This window comes from Balaenoptera physalus (genome assembly GCF_965194825.1).
Source record: "Balaenoptera physalus genome assembly, chromosome: 8".
Lineage (NCBI taxonomy): Eukaryota > Metazoa > Chordata > Mammalia > Artiodactyla > Balaenopteridae > Balaenoptera > Balaenoptera physalus.
This window is the reverse complement of record NC_138887.1, coordinates 95,580,093-95,594,371: the sequence shown is the minus strand read 5'-3', so window position 1 is coordinate 95,594,371 and position 14,279 is coordinate 95,580,093. Positions and strand designations below refer to the sequence as shown.

At 37.2% G+C, this 14,279-nt stretch overlaps 1 protein-coding gene across 22 annotated transcripts in view; it reads left to right on the top strand.

Moving 5' to 3' along the window:
• CADPS2 (calcium dependent secretion activator 2) overlaps window positions 1–14,279 on the top strand; it is a 544,167-nt gene that overhangs the window by 501,785 nt on the left and 28,103 nt on the right. For 21 of the 22 annotated variants that reach the window (XM_082472263.1, XM_082472261.1, XM_082472259.1 and 18 more), the window contains 2 exons: window positions 3,298–3,381; window positions 3,488–3,520. In XM_082472263.1, the coding sequence (XP_082328389.1) occupies window positions 3,298–3,381; window positions 3,488–3,520 (117 nt within the window). The remainder of the gene's footprint in view (window positions 1–3,297; window positions 3,382–3,487; window positions 3,521–14,279) is intronic. The other variant, XM_082472273.1, reaches the window with a different exon arrangement.

Genomic DNA, 14,279 nt, shown 5'->3' with positions numbered 1-14,279 from the left:
CACAGCAACTAAACCCAGCATTTCAATGGATTTCTTTGGAATCTTGCTGTTTTATACAATTAAAAGCCAGATGGAAACTACATCATTATTAGTCAATCTTGTTAATAGATTTTGGGTTTTAAGGTAGCTCTTCCACCACGTGTGCCTTGACAGAAATCTTACAAAGAAAACCTTCCTGCGGGAACTGTATAGCTCACGTGGTTGGTCCCAGAGATGCAGTCGCTGCTCACTGCCATGTAAGCACTTAGAGTCCCTGCTGTATTGGGCCTCCCCAGGGACCATTTGGGGTAGGGAGGGTCCCAGGGAGAGGCTCTGCACTGTTGTTAAAATGGAGGCCAAGAATGCTGTGACATGCATGCAGCAGACCAGCGGTGCACACACTGGACGTAGTGGGATATAACCTGGTGCTGCTTCACACTCTAAAGAGAAGACGAGCCAGACAGGCTGTCAGATGCCACAGTGGGGAAACTTCTGCCCTAAGGTCATCGGCTAACGGGCTTCCCCACGTGTTGTTTTAGCCACTCTGTTTCTGCTCTCCTGCTGCTCAGCTCCTGTGCCACCATGCAAATGAGGCTTACCCAGTATCCTCCAACGGAAGTCAGTTTCAGTTACACTGTTTGTCCCTCATCACTTCCTGCCTTGTGTCATGACCAACTGTGTACACGTCTGTCTCTCCTACTAGTTTGTGCATTCCTGGAGGGAAGGGTCTAAGACTCATATTTTTTTTTTTTTGTATTTCCCATATTAGGTGCTCAATAAGAAGAAGAAAATAGCATTTATTGAGCACTTATTATATGCCAGGCACATTAGTTATGTCATATCATTTAATGCTTACAAGTCTGTAGTGTGATGGCAAAGAACACGGGCTTTGGAGCCAGACCACCTGTGTCCAAAGCCTCCCTCCTCTACTGTCAGCCGCATGACCTTGAAACAGATGGGATTCCGACATGGGTCTTCTGACTTACAGCATCAACTCTATCCTGCCTCCATAGATATCACTTCATTGAATTAGACCCATTCGCTGGTAACCAAATGCATTATTTCTCCTTATCACTAAACAATCCCAAGGCTACCCCCGTTAACTTGTGACTTAACATGTGTAGGTTTTTAGACATCTAATGGCTAGTGATTTAGCTCATCATACCAATACTATTCATTCTTTACATCTCTTAGTGTGTTGCCATTTTCACAGTCCCTTCACCTAAATCATCTCTGCTGATTTTCACACCATCCTTATCGTGGGCAAGGCAGTGACATTTTCCCCGTTTTACTGATGAGTACACTGAAGCTAGAGAAGCTGAATGTCCAGACTGTTGTCTCACAGCCAGAGAGTGGCAGAGCTTCAACTCGGGCTAAGATCTTCTAAATCCATCCACAGGGTCTGCTTCTACTTTGCCCAGTCCCTCAGCATCACTCACCTGTGTAAACAAGTACTCACTTGAAGGCGCCGAGAACCAGGTGCTGTGCTAGAGCCTTCAGTGGTTCACGTTGTCTGGTAACCATAGCAATCGTCGCTCTCCTCGTGGCAAATGAGATGACCCATCACACACTGGCTTTCAAGATTTGAGTTACAAGAGATGAGGCATTTTCCGCAGAGGGCCGTTAAGTTTGGAATTGCCTTCCCCTGGTCATAGCCCTGGAGTATAGGTCTTCTGGGTCTTTGCCAGCCACAACAAGTTGAGTTAGCCAGCTGTGATTGGTAAGAAATCTTAATGGGCAGGAGGAAAGTGCTAAATTGACTTTCAGTTGTGAGCAATTTGTAATTGTATGTTTTTTGCTGTTTGTATCCCCTAGGATAACTAACCAACCGTACATAGTTCTCATTCTTTAAAAATAAAATTTTAGTCAGCAGTTCACATGAATTTGTTTCTGCGTTCTTACATCATGTCGCAAATGATGTGATGGAGAAACCTGTAGGGAAGTTTTTGTTTCTTTTGCATAAACTATTTTGCAGTAATTGACCAGCCATAGAGAAAAGATTATCTCCCGTGCACTCTCAGCGAGTTCTCTGCTCACCAGAGACCAATAAGCCGTGTCCCTAGAACTATTATCACTTTGTTGAAGAAGCTGCTATGTGAACAAAAACCAGCCTTCATTAATTTCCCTTTTTGTATTTAAAAAACCTTGTCAGTATTTTCCCTTTGGGAAGGTATAATTTGTCAGTAGTGCATATTATTTTGCTTCTAAAGAGGAAAGATGTAGGAAAGAGGAAAGATGTAGGGCAGTAGATCCTTATTAATATCTCTTATTTATCTTCATGCCAGATCTTAATGTTTCTGCTCAATGAAGTAAAATTCTCCACATTTTTAATTACATTACAGTATATATGTCTTAACTCTCATTTCATAGAAATATAAAATTTTAGAAATGTAAAACTCTTAAGACAATTTTAATTCCATACCCGTCCCACCAACACAAACACACCATTGACTGATGGGGGAACCGGTGCACTTGGTTGGCTGGAGACCACATAGCAGTCAGTCAGTGACAGAATCAGGATTTATATTCTCAATCTGGTGCTCTTTTCATTGTACTCTGCAGTGTGTGTACCTGTTTGAGCTCCCCAACTACGTTGTAAGCTTCTGAAAGCAGGGATGATCCTTACATGTCCCAATTGGAACTGCTTGGTGAATACTCGTTAGCTGATGTATCATATTTCATTTCAATGTTACCAGGGCCCCAAATGTTACACCTTTTCATTATCTGTTCTTTGTCATTCAACCTCTTCTGTAGATAGAAAAAGTTGCGGAATGGTCGAGTGATATATGATAGAAAGGAATTTGATGAAGCTTGACCATGGTTGCCTCGAAACATCTCTCTATTTTTTTTATTGAGGTGTCATTGACATACAACATTATGTTAGTTGCAAGTATACAACATAATGCTTTGATATCTCTATAAATTGCAAAATGATCACCAGAATAAGTCCATCCCCATACATAGTTACAACATTTTTTCTTGTGATGAGGACTTATAAATATCTATATTGGAGTCGAAAATTATATTAAGGAAGAGTCACAGGGATTTAAAGTTGTTTACTAATGGTTTAAGTTATCTCACACATAGTAACCAGACTCCTATTACACGTTGCTCTTTTATCTTAAAAAATGTGCATATTTTTTCCAGCAATGTAAAAGGACCTTAGAGTTCATCTTCAAAATGAGATTTTGTCATTGTGTCAGTTTATACATTTCAGATTTTTGTGCCATGGGAGAAGTTGGTCCAAGAATTGTTTGCCCCGTTATTTGTTTGTATGCCCAGTACTATCCTAAATACTCACTATAAACTGTATTCTAGTTTGTTTCAGTGTTGGAAGGGGTGTTGTCTAAGCTGTCAAGATATGACGAAGGCACTTTCTTTTCATCCATTCTGTCATTCACTGTGAGTATTTTGAATGAGTTCTCCTCTGCTGTCTTTTGACTCCTGTCACAGTACTTATCAAACAGTTAAGAAAATAATTCTCATAATTATCTCTTTTCCACTTAAGGTGAAAGCAGCCGCAAAATATGTTGATGTTCCAGTAAGTATATTTTTATCTGCTTTTTAAAATTATAAATGTCTTTAAAAAAAATAATTATGATTCACCACGGGTTTATTTCAAATCTTTAATCCAGTATCATTCCCTCAGGGAGCAGTTTATTTTTCTTAAGCAAGCACTACCCTCATAATAAGGCCTGGCAAGGTTATTTCAGTGTACCTTTTCCATTGTAACTTGGGGAGGTCAATTCATCATGAGAACATATCAGCTCAGTGGCAGCTCTAGGATGGGGGAGAAAATGACTCATATTACTTATAGGAAAAGGTTCACTCTCCTTTCCTTTCCGTGAAAGCTCTAACAGGTTTCTTATAGGAGTTAAAGTAACAATCAAGATGAACCAGTTGAATCAAAGAACTAGTTTTCTGAATACAAAAGTGTTATAAATAAATCAATATTCACTTAGTTCAACATTTGGTTTTTCACAGAATTCTTGGGAAATAATGCGTGACCTGTAAATTTGTTCAACAATTAAGATACCATGAGAGGAAAGTATGAAACCTACTTAGCTACAATGAAAAAAATTCATGTGATAAATATAATCAACAAGTTAGTACAGCATTTGTAAGTTGATAGTCATTAACAAATTAGCTTTTGCCTTAAATTCTGTTATCACATATATATGATCAAGGCCTAAGATGTTCTGTTTAATCATGTGTTTTGGCACGTGTATCAATTTTCAAAGAATTAGAGCACAATGGGAAAAAACTTAAAATTTAAAACTAAATGGAATATGTCATCTCATCATTGATTAAGGCTGTACTTGAATAGCATCACCATCTCTAGATCATCATTATGAATGTTAGTGGTTTGAGAGCTGGCAAGCTTTGTATATCAGTTGTAGGTGGCTCTTATTTTTGAAATGCATAACTGCATTTTATACTATGGACTAGACAGTCTCCAGATTTATTGCTGCTATAGTTATTATAAATGAACATTTTAAATGAAAAGGCCGTGGACTTTCCTGCCTTTGCCTGGGGTTTCTTCAGAGTAGTTTTTTGTTTGTTTGTTTGTTTTTAGTTTTACAGATGATTCCAAAAGAAGTCTTGGCATACTCCTTGTCTTGTACCTAGAATCAGAAAGTCAGTACTGGGCAATAAGCAGAAATATTCACATGTGTATGGTCCTGCAAAGGAACAGCATGAAAGAGAGAAAGGGAAAATTAAGGGGGAATAGTTTATACTTGCTGTATAAAAAAGGAAAAGACAAGGACTCATGGGAACACATGAACTTTATTGGAATTCCTAACAAATACTTTATAATATAGATTTTTGTTTTTAATTTTGAATTACAAATTTTTGTTTTTAATTTTGAATAGGATACCATAATTATTTCTGTTCTTAGAGCTTTTGAAATTCTTAATTTGACTGTGTACTAGATCTGTTAGAGCCCATAGAGCTTCAGCATTGAAAGACACAGAAGGTGGTTCATTCACTCTCCTTCTCAATGCAGAAGCCCCCTCTCCTGATACCCCTCACAAAGATTCAGTCAAGCTCTTTTAATTTTTTCAGTGATTGCAGGCTCACCATAAGACAGCCTCCTCTTATGTATAATGAGTTGAAATTCTGTACCTCTGTGAATTCTGTCTTGGTTCTAATCCCTTTTCTGCATGATAGCCCTTCAAATATTTGTTGATAATTATCATACGTCCTCTTCCCAAGAGATATGGTGGCTATTCAAAGGGATATATTGTCTGAGGAATTCTTATTTTCTATATTAAACATCCTTAACTTCTTCACTGAATTCACTAATTAAATACTTATTTAACACATACTAAGTGCTAGACTCTGGGCATGTATGATGAAAAAATATATATGTCCTGCCCACAGGCTGTTCAGTGTCTAGGAATAAAAGAGATAGAGAAATATATCATGAAAACAGCTGTAACAGTTGTACCCAGACTCTTTATCATACCAATCACTCTCTAGATGAATTCCAGCTTACCAATTTCATTATTAAATCAAGTTGCCACCAGAGCAAAGCATATTAAACCATAGATATGGTCTGGCCATGGCAGATTGCTATAGGAAGAGTTTCTCCCTTAGATCCAGACATTACACCTCTATTATTGATGTCTGTAAACATTAACTTGAAAAGCTATGAGGTGCTGTTGGCTCTGACTGGTTTTTTTTGTCTGTTTGTTTTTTTATGCTATAACTCCAGCAAGTTACCTCTTTGAAGCAGTCTTTTAAGGAGAACCTTATGAGAAAAAAAACAACACTGGCTCACCTTTCACAGAAATTAACTCAAAACTGATCAAAAACCTACCTGTAAAATGCAAACTACAATATAAAACTTCTAGAAGAAAACATAGAGAAAATATTTATGGCCTTAAGTTTGGTGATAAATTTTTAGATACAACACCAAAAACATCCATGAAAGAAAAGCACTGTAAGTTGGACTTAATAATTGACTGCTCTGCACTGTTAAGGGAATGAAAAGACAAGCCACAGACATATATTTGATCAAGGACTTGTATCTAAAATGTACGAAGAACTCTTAATACTCAACAATAAGAAAACAAACAGCCCAATTAAAAAATGGGCCAAAGATCAGAACAAACACTGCAGTGAAGACATACAGGTATCACATAGGCAAATGAAAAGATGCTCAACATCATTTGTCATTAGAGAAATGAAAATTAAAACAATAAGATACTAGTACACACCTATTAGCATGGCTAAAATTTAAAAACTGACAGTAGCAAAATGTTGACAAGGATGCAGAGCAATAGGGACTCTCATTCATTGCTGGTGGAAATACAAAATGGTACAGCCATTTTGGAAGACCATTTCGCAGTTTCTTACAAAGCTAAATATAGTCTTTAGCAACCCACCAATTGCACTCCTAGGTATTTATCCAACTGATTTGAAAACATATGTCCACAACCAAAACCTGCACACAAGTGTTCATAGCAACTTTATTCATATTCAAGAACTGGAAGCAACCAAAATGTCTTTCAGTCAGTGAATGCATAAACAAGCTGTGGTATATCCATACAATTGGAGTACTAGTCAGCAAAAGAAAAAAAGAAGAAGAAGAAAAATTAGCTATCAGGCGACACGAAGACATAGATGAATCTTAAAGGCATATTGCTAAGTGAAAGAAGCCAGTCTGAGAAGGCTACATACTGTATGATATCATTTATATCACATTCTAAAAGGGAAAACAACACATAAACTATAAATAAACTGTATAAAGATTACAAACAGATGAATGGTTACCATAAGTTCAAGGTCAGGGAGACTTGAATAGGTGAAGCCAAGGGAACTTTTTGGAGCAGTAAGACTATTCCATGTAATACTGTAATGATAGATATAAAACACTATGCTTTTTCAAGTCCTAACTTTATAGCACAAAAATTGAACCTGAATATATGAAAAAAAAATTTAAATCAATTAGGATATCGTGGGATCCTAGGATGGAGACTGTGATAAAATAATCTAAACTCTACTGCAAATGTATGGAATAACCTCACTAAAAAAAGATGAAGGAAAAAAGTGCTGATCTGAGTCACTTTTGAAATGAGTGGCATCTGTAAAAATAAAGGAAAAGGAACTGTACATAAGCATTGTACTCTTGTTGTACAATTCAGAAACCACTCTACATGTATAATGGAATTGAACAATTAAGTAAAGGATGGTGGTTGGTGGGAGCCAAGTTTCTCATGGAGTGAGATGTTAAAGACAAACAAGAGGAAGAGGCTAGAATTATCCCTGTGGTAATGGATTGGAGTTGGAGCCATCAATGTGAACTTGTCTCTAGCTTAATATAGATAGAGCTGGTTGCATATAGAAATAGTTTTAGGTATATGTATATGCGTGGGTTAGTATATACACATATATTTCCTTGGTTTGTTAGCTGAGAGAGCCTAGAAGCAGTGATATCCCAGTAGCTACATGCACACCTAGTGCCCAGATTGTGGTCTGTCATCTCCAGTAAAATGAACCAAGATTCCTTGAAGAAATGGCTGACACTAGGACTGGGGCAGGAAACACAAGATGAGCCTGGAGCATCTTATATATGTGTGAGAGAAAGTAAGGAAGTGTTTAGAAAGAAAAACCCACAATGATAGCAGATATGTTAAAGGGACCCAGGAGACCCCTGAGAGAGCTCCCAATGGCCTGAGCTAGAGTAAGTTGAACAACTTACTACCAAATAAATTAGGTAGTATTAGCTTATAACACAAAGTATAAAATATATATCTGTTAGTCCATACTGACATAGGTAAATGATTGACTGAATAAATAAATGGGGGAAGGACTTCCCTGGTGGTCCAGTGGTTAAGACTCGGTGCTTCCAATGCAGGTGGCAGTTTCGATCCCTAGTCAGGGAACTAAGATCCTACATGCGGCACTGCCAGAAAAAAAAGAAATGGAAAAGATAGATCTCCCAAGCAGAAGAATTCCAAATAAGTAATGTAGATACTTTACTTCCAAGGAGACAGTGTAACTCCCTACTCCTTAAGGCTGTGCATAGCGACTACCTTCCAAAGAGCACAGTATGAAAAGGAGGGTGAGGAGAATGGATTTATCGGGGAGAAACCTGACAATATTACCTCAGCGAGTTTATTGAGGTCAACATCAACAGTGATAAATTATATAGATAATATTTACTCTTGATAAATATTCTGTGGTCTCCTTCCAGAAGCCTATAACTCCAGTCTAATCAGGGGAAAAAACAACAGACACATCCCAGTAAAGGGACAGTCTACAGAATATCTGACCGGTACTCAAATTGTCAAGATCATCAAAAAGAAGGAAAGTCTTAGAAATTGACAGGAGGAGGTTAAGGAGACATAATGACTAATTAAATGTAATGAGGTCTTCTGGACAGGATCATGGAACATAAGAAGGACATTAGGTAAAAACTAAAGAAATATGAATAAAGTATAGACTTTAGTTCATAATGTATCATTATTTGTTCATTAATTGTAACAAATATACCATAGTAATATAAGATATTAATAATAGGGGAAATTTGGTAGGGAGTAAATGGGAATTCTCCATACAATCTTCACAATTTTTCTGTAAATCTTAAATTATTCTAAAATTAAAAAAAAATTAAAAGGCAGTGGACTAGGATTTAATACCTGAGGTTTAATTCCTCTTATGCTGCTCTTTGCCCTTGGATTAACTGTGTGACCCTGAGCATTACTTCACTGCAGTGGCCTCAGTTTAGTTATCTATAAAATGGATGAATAAGTTATATAAACTGCATTAGTCCCTCTAACTGTGATATTCCATCATTCTGTGAATTCTAGATCTCTGTCCTATTACATCCAAGAAACAACAGAACCCATAAATGTCACTTAGAAGATGATAGTAAGGTAAAGAGCTAGAAAAAAATTCTTTAGAGAAACAAACAATATCATATAGCAAATAATCTCATTTTTGAAATTTTGAAAAAGCAAAAAATAAAAAATACATTTTATGAAATGAAGTGTTAGAAATATAAAATTATCTATGATATCAAGTGGCATTCCTAACACAAAAGAGAAGGAGGAATTCATGATCCTAGTACATACTTGATTGTCAGATATTCCATATAATTATAGCACAGCTGAAGATGTATAAGAGTCAATGACAAATGGGAGAAAATATTTGCAAATGAAGCAACCGACAAAGGATTAATCTCCAAAATATACAAGCAGCTCATGCAGATCAATATCAAAAAAACAAACAACCCAATCCAAAAATGGGCAGAAGACCTAAACAGACATTTCTCCAAAGAAGATATACAGATTGCCAACAAACACACGAAAGGATGCTCAACATCACTAATCATTAGAGAAATGCAAATCAAAACCACAATGAGGTATCACCTCACACCGGTCAGAATGGCCATCATCAAAAAATCTACAAACAATAAATGCTGGAGAGGGTGTGGAGAAAAGGGAACCCTCTTGCACTGTTGGTGGGAATGTAAATTGATACAGCCACTATGCAGAACAGTACAGAGGTTCCTTAAAAAGCTAAAAATAGAGCTACCATACGACCCAGCAATCCTACTACTGGGCATATACCCTGAGAAAACCATAATTCAAGAAGAGTCATGTACCACAATGTTCATTGCAGCACTATTTACAATAGCCAGGACATGGAAGCAACCTAAGTGTCCATCAACAGATGAATGGATAAAGAAGATGTGGCACATATATACAATGAAATATGACTCAGCCATAAAAAGAAATGAAATTGAGTTATTTGTAGTGAGGTGGATGGACCTAGAGTCCGTCATACAGAGTGAAGTAAGTCAGAAAGAGAAAAGCAAATACCGTATGCTAACACATATGTATGGAGTCTAAAAAACAAAAAAAATGGTTCTGAAGAAGCTAGGGACAGGACAGGAATAAAGACGCAGACATAGAGAATGGATTTGAGGACACGGGGAGGGGGAAGGGTAAGCTGGGACGAAGTGAGAGAGTGGCATGGACGTATATACACTACCAAATGTAAAATAGATAACTAGTGGGAAGCAGCTGCATAGCACAGGGAGATCAGCTCGGTGCTTTGTGTCCACCTAGAGGGGTGGGATAGGGAGGGTGGGAGGGAGACGCAAGAGGGAAGAGATATGGGGATATATGTATATGTATAACTGATTCACTTTGTTATACAGCAGAAACTAACACACCATTGTAAAGCAATTATGCTCCAATAAAGATGTTTAAAAAAAGAGTCAATAACAGAAAATGATTCAAATCAAGTCATTTAAATATAACATATTATGAACATAGTCTTATGTATCTTTGTAATCTGTACTTTTTTGATACTTCTTTATGAAAGAAAAAATATCATACATAAGAGAAAAATCATCAGTATATTCCTGAACAGAAGTGAATTTCATTTGCTTCTTAGCAAAGAAGCTAGTAGCCGCCCTCTCCCCATCCCTGTGATATCTTTCTAATCAAGGTGATAAACTGTGACCTTCGGATGGTTTGGTAGATTTTTTTCTTGGTTAAACAACCCTATTCTGCAGAGGAGTTGCTGTTGTAGTTGCACAGTTCAAGGCTCCATCATAGAACCTTGGAATGTTCATGGCGGCAAAACCCTTAGACATACAAGAAAAGCAAGACCTCGAGGGGGTGAATCTGTTCCCCCTGCTCAACAGTAACTTAGGTGAAGGGAACTCAGACCTGAGAGAGGGGAAGGGAGAAGGGCTATAGTAGATGTAGGACCAGCATGAAAACATTCACTTTAGCTTTACAGACGTGAGCACTAGGCCCAAACCAAAAATTCAGTAGATTTAAAGTAGAATATTAAAACTAACCACCCCCCAAAAATATTGCCTCCGTATAAGGTACAGAGGATGTAGATGTAGCAATGTATGTTAAAAAGTTGTATGAAAAATTAAGTGAGACCATAATGTAAAGTAGCTGCTTAAAAAAACAAACAAAAAAAAACAAACACGAGGTAGCACAACAGAGAAGTTACAAACCCAAACTCAGGAGCCAGACTGCTTGGGTTTGAACCCTTGCTCCATCACTTTTACTCAGTATCTGTATGACCTTGGGCATCAGTTTCTTTTTCTTTTTTCTTTTTTTTTTTTATAGCTTTATTGAGGTAAAATTGATATATTTAAAACTGCACATATTTAATGTCCATAATTAGATGAGTTTGGACATAGGCGTATACCCGTGTGGACATCAATTACTTTATCAAATGGAAATAGAATTATACCACTTCTAGGCTTGTTGTAAATATGTTAAGCACTTTTCAGGATTCCTGGAATGAAATTAGTGATCAATAAATGTTAGTTGTCATCATACATTATTACTGATTATAATAAATCTAGTGTCCAGATTCTAAAAAATAATCATTCTGCTCTATACTACCTTGTTCACATCTGTGTTATTGTGGGAAAATCCATCTATAGTCTTTTAAAAACGACATATACTTTTTACTTTACCTCCTTTTGAAGAGAGCAGCCAGCATAGTTAAGGGGATCTGGAAATAATGGCTTATAAAGAAAAAAAGGGAAATTGGAATATTATCCTTGAGAGAGGAAAACCCTAAGAGACAAGAGAGTCCTGTTTAATACATGGAGTTCCCACTTAAAGAAGCCTCAGTCTGTATCAATCAGGAGGATAGAACTAGGATCAGTGACTAAAAACTAGTGGGAGACAACTGAAATCAGGGTATTAAGAAAAAACAAAAGAAATTAAAATTCTTTACAAGGGTGATATGCCCTAGTAGTAGTTACTCCACTGTTTGCCAGAGGTGGTACTGGAGATTCTGCATTACGTAGGAAATAAGACCACATGACATTTACCATTTAAAAGGACATTGAAAAGCACTTTCCAACCCTGATTCTGAAATTTTGTTCTATAGCTCGTATAAGTTACAGGGCATTTTGCTGTGGGTGTGTATGTGTACAATGCCTATTGAAAGTTGTCCTGTTAACATTATTACACACATTGCATGTGATCTCTGTGCTAGACAGTGAGGGGACACAGCTAAAGAGACCTGGAGGACACAATAAGGGCTACTGTGACCAAGAACATGGAAACTCCCCACTGATTGGCTGCTTAGTGCTGGTGTCTGATCCTGGTTGTCTGCCCTGAGAAGATGGAGAGGGCTTATCTTTCTCTTGCCTTCATTACTAATTCTCTCAAATGTTCTCTCTTTGTTATGACACTTGCACAGATTTCTAACCTTCCAGCTCCCCACAATGTGGCTTGAATTTAGCTCTATACTGTGCAGGCTTGGTGTACAGTCCAGGATCTCAGTTCAAGTTCCACCTTTGCCCCCTACTGGCAATCTGACCCATGGGCTTCCCTTTTCCCACCTATGCAATGAGGATAATGGTGTAATCACTGTGCTGTCTCCTTCACTAGGTTCTTATGAGGATTCCATGAGCATATTAACATGAAAGTGCTTTGTAAATGTAAAGCACTATTCATATGAATGGGATTGTTATTGCGTCTCCCTGGAATTGCTCCCTGCCCCCATCATTGCTCTGCAGTTTCCACCCCCTTCTTCAGAACGTGACCATTTTCCAAAAGAAAAACCATTTGTTTTCCACAGTGTAAAAAATATTAGATTGCTTTTCATTTATTTTCCTTTTATTTTAGAATATCAAGCACCTTGCGTATGTCAATGGTGACTTTTAAAAGTACAGCCAGTCAGTTCAGTAACAGTGGTGTTTTCCCTCCTTCCTTTGTTTTGATATTGTTTATTACTTAGATGAGGCCACCTGAATACTCAGTGCTTTACGTCAGAATGAGAGCCAGGCAGAACATGGGGAACGGAGTGCCTGCCCACTGGGACATACTCACACCAGGACCAGATTGAGAGTCTCACCATTACAGGAGCAGGGGAGGTTGCCTTTTGTGCTTCCTAGAAGAGTACTTTGCTTCTCTCATCTTTATTTCTTTGGGTTTTTGTCTGTCTGGGTCTTCTCATAGAAGGTAAATCCATGAACTGCCTCTGGACCCTGACCTTCTAACATCCTCAGGTCTCCTTTAAGCCAAAATCTGAAAGGTTCCAAATTGGGACTGAGTAACTCAATCCCAGTCAATCTAAATTTTAAAAGCTAAATGAAATCATACCCACAGCATTTTAATTTCACTTCTTCAAGTCCTCAGTGTAGTTTCTATAGTTAACATTGTAGCAACTGTAGATAGATGAGGGAAAGGTTACTGAACAGTATTGTAAACTGGGAGATTTAATACCTTCATCATTATCATCATAATTATTAGTCCTGAAAATAACAGTATAAAGCTAGTGTGTGACATACATGTTAGCACTTTCCTTGTCTGATGCTCCTGTATCAGCAGCTATTCCTCAAAACTCTGAGACGTTAGTGATTTTTATAGATCAGAAATAGCAAGAGAGATACTATATGCTTATGGTCTCAAATGGGAAAGCCATAGTAAGATGAAAATCAAGCCCATAAATCTAAGTTGAAAATCAACCTGCCTCTTTTCCTTGACTATTTCAGGCTATTATCTTAAACTATTATTCAGTGTCCCTTTTAATATTTAAAATAGCCTCCTCTTTGGAAGGTTTTCCCCAGTGATACAACAAAAATGTTTGAACATACTGATGCTTAAATCGATGAACACATTATGTCACTATTTAGAAGGAATAGTGTGAAGCATTTGTGTGAATTTTAAGAATGAAAACAAAATGACTACATAAATTATAGGAGCATTAATTATAGCAGATTCTGATATAAGATATTCTGATAGCACTGTGGTAGGAATATGTTTTTTACTGACTGTGCTTACAGGGAGCAGACAGAAGTATCCAGGGTAAGAACTCTGGAGTCATAGAACCTTCTCCCTTAGAATGTGGGACTGAGTGAAATTACATACTTAAAACACATATGTTACATGCTCCAAGTCTGAAAGATATTTTTCAAATGGATGTGGATGCCATTATCTTTCATTCAGAATTTTCTGCATCCTAATTTGGAGTCAAAATGCATAACAGTGTAAATTAATGGAATTTTGAATAGTGCTACATTTAACAAAGGGAAAGGTGACTGTGGCCACTGCCTTGCAATAATAGTTGGGAGTTTTTCTAAAGAACAATGAGAATTTTTTTTGTTCATTGTTTTAAAACAGTGACAAACCATTGTTAGATAAACCATTATTAGAAAATCTTGAAATTTTTATATTCTTGTGACTTTTTCATTGTTTAAATTTCTTCCCCCCTTTCCCCTTTTTTATGAATTAGTCCTCTTCCTGGGCTTATATAATATTTAAGTTAGAATAAATCTAATTTGAAGTCTTTAGTTC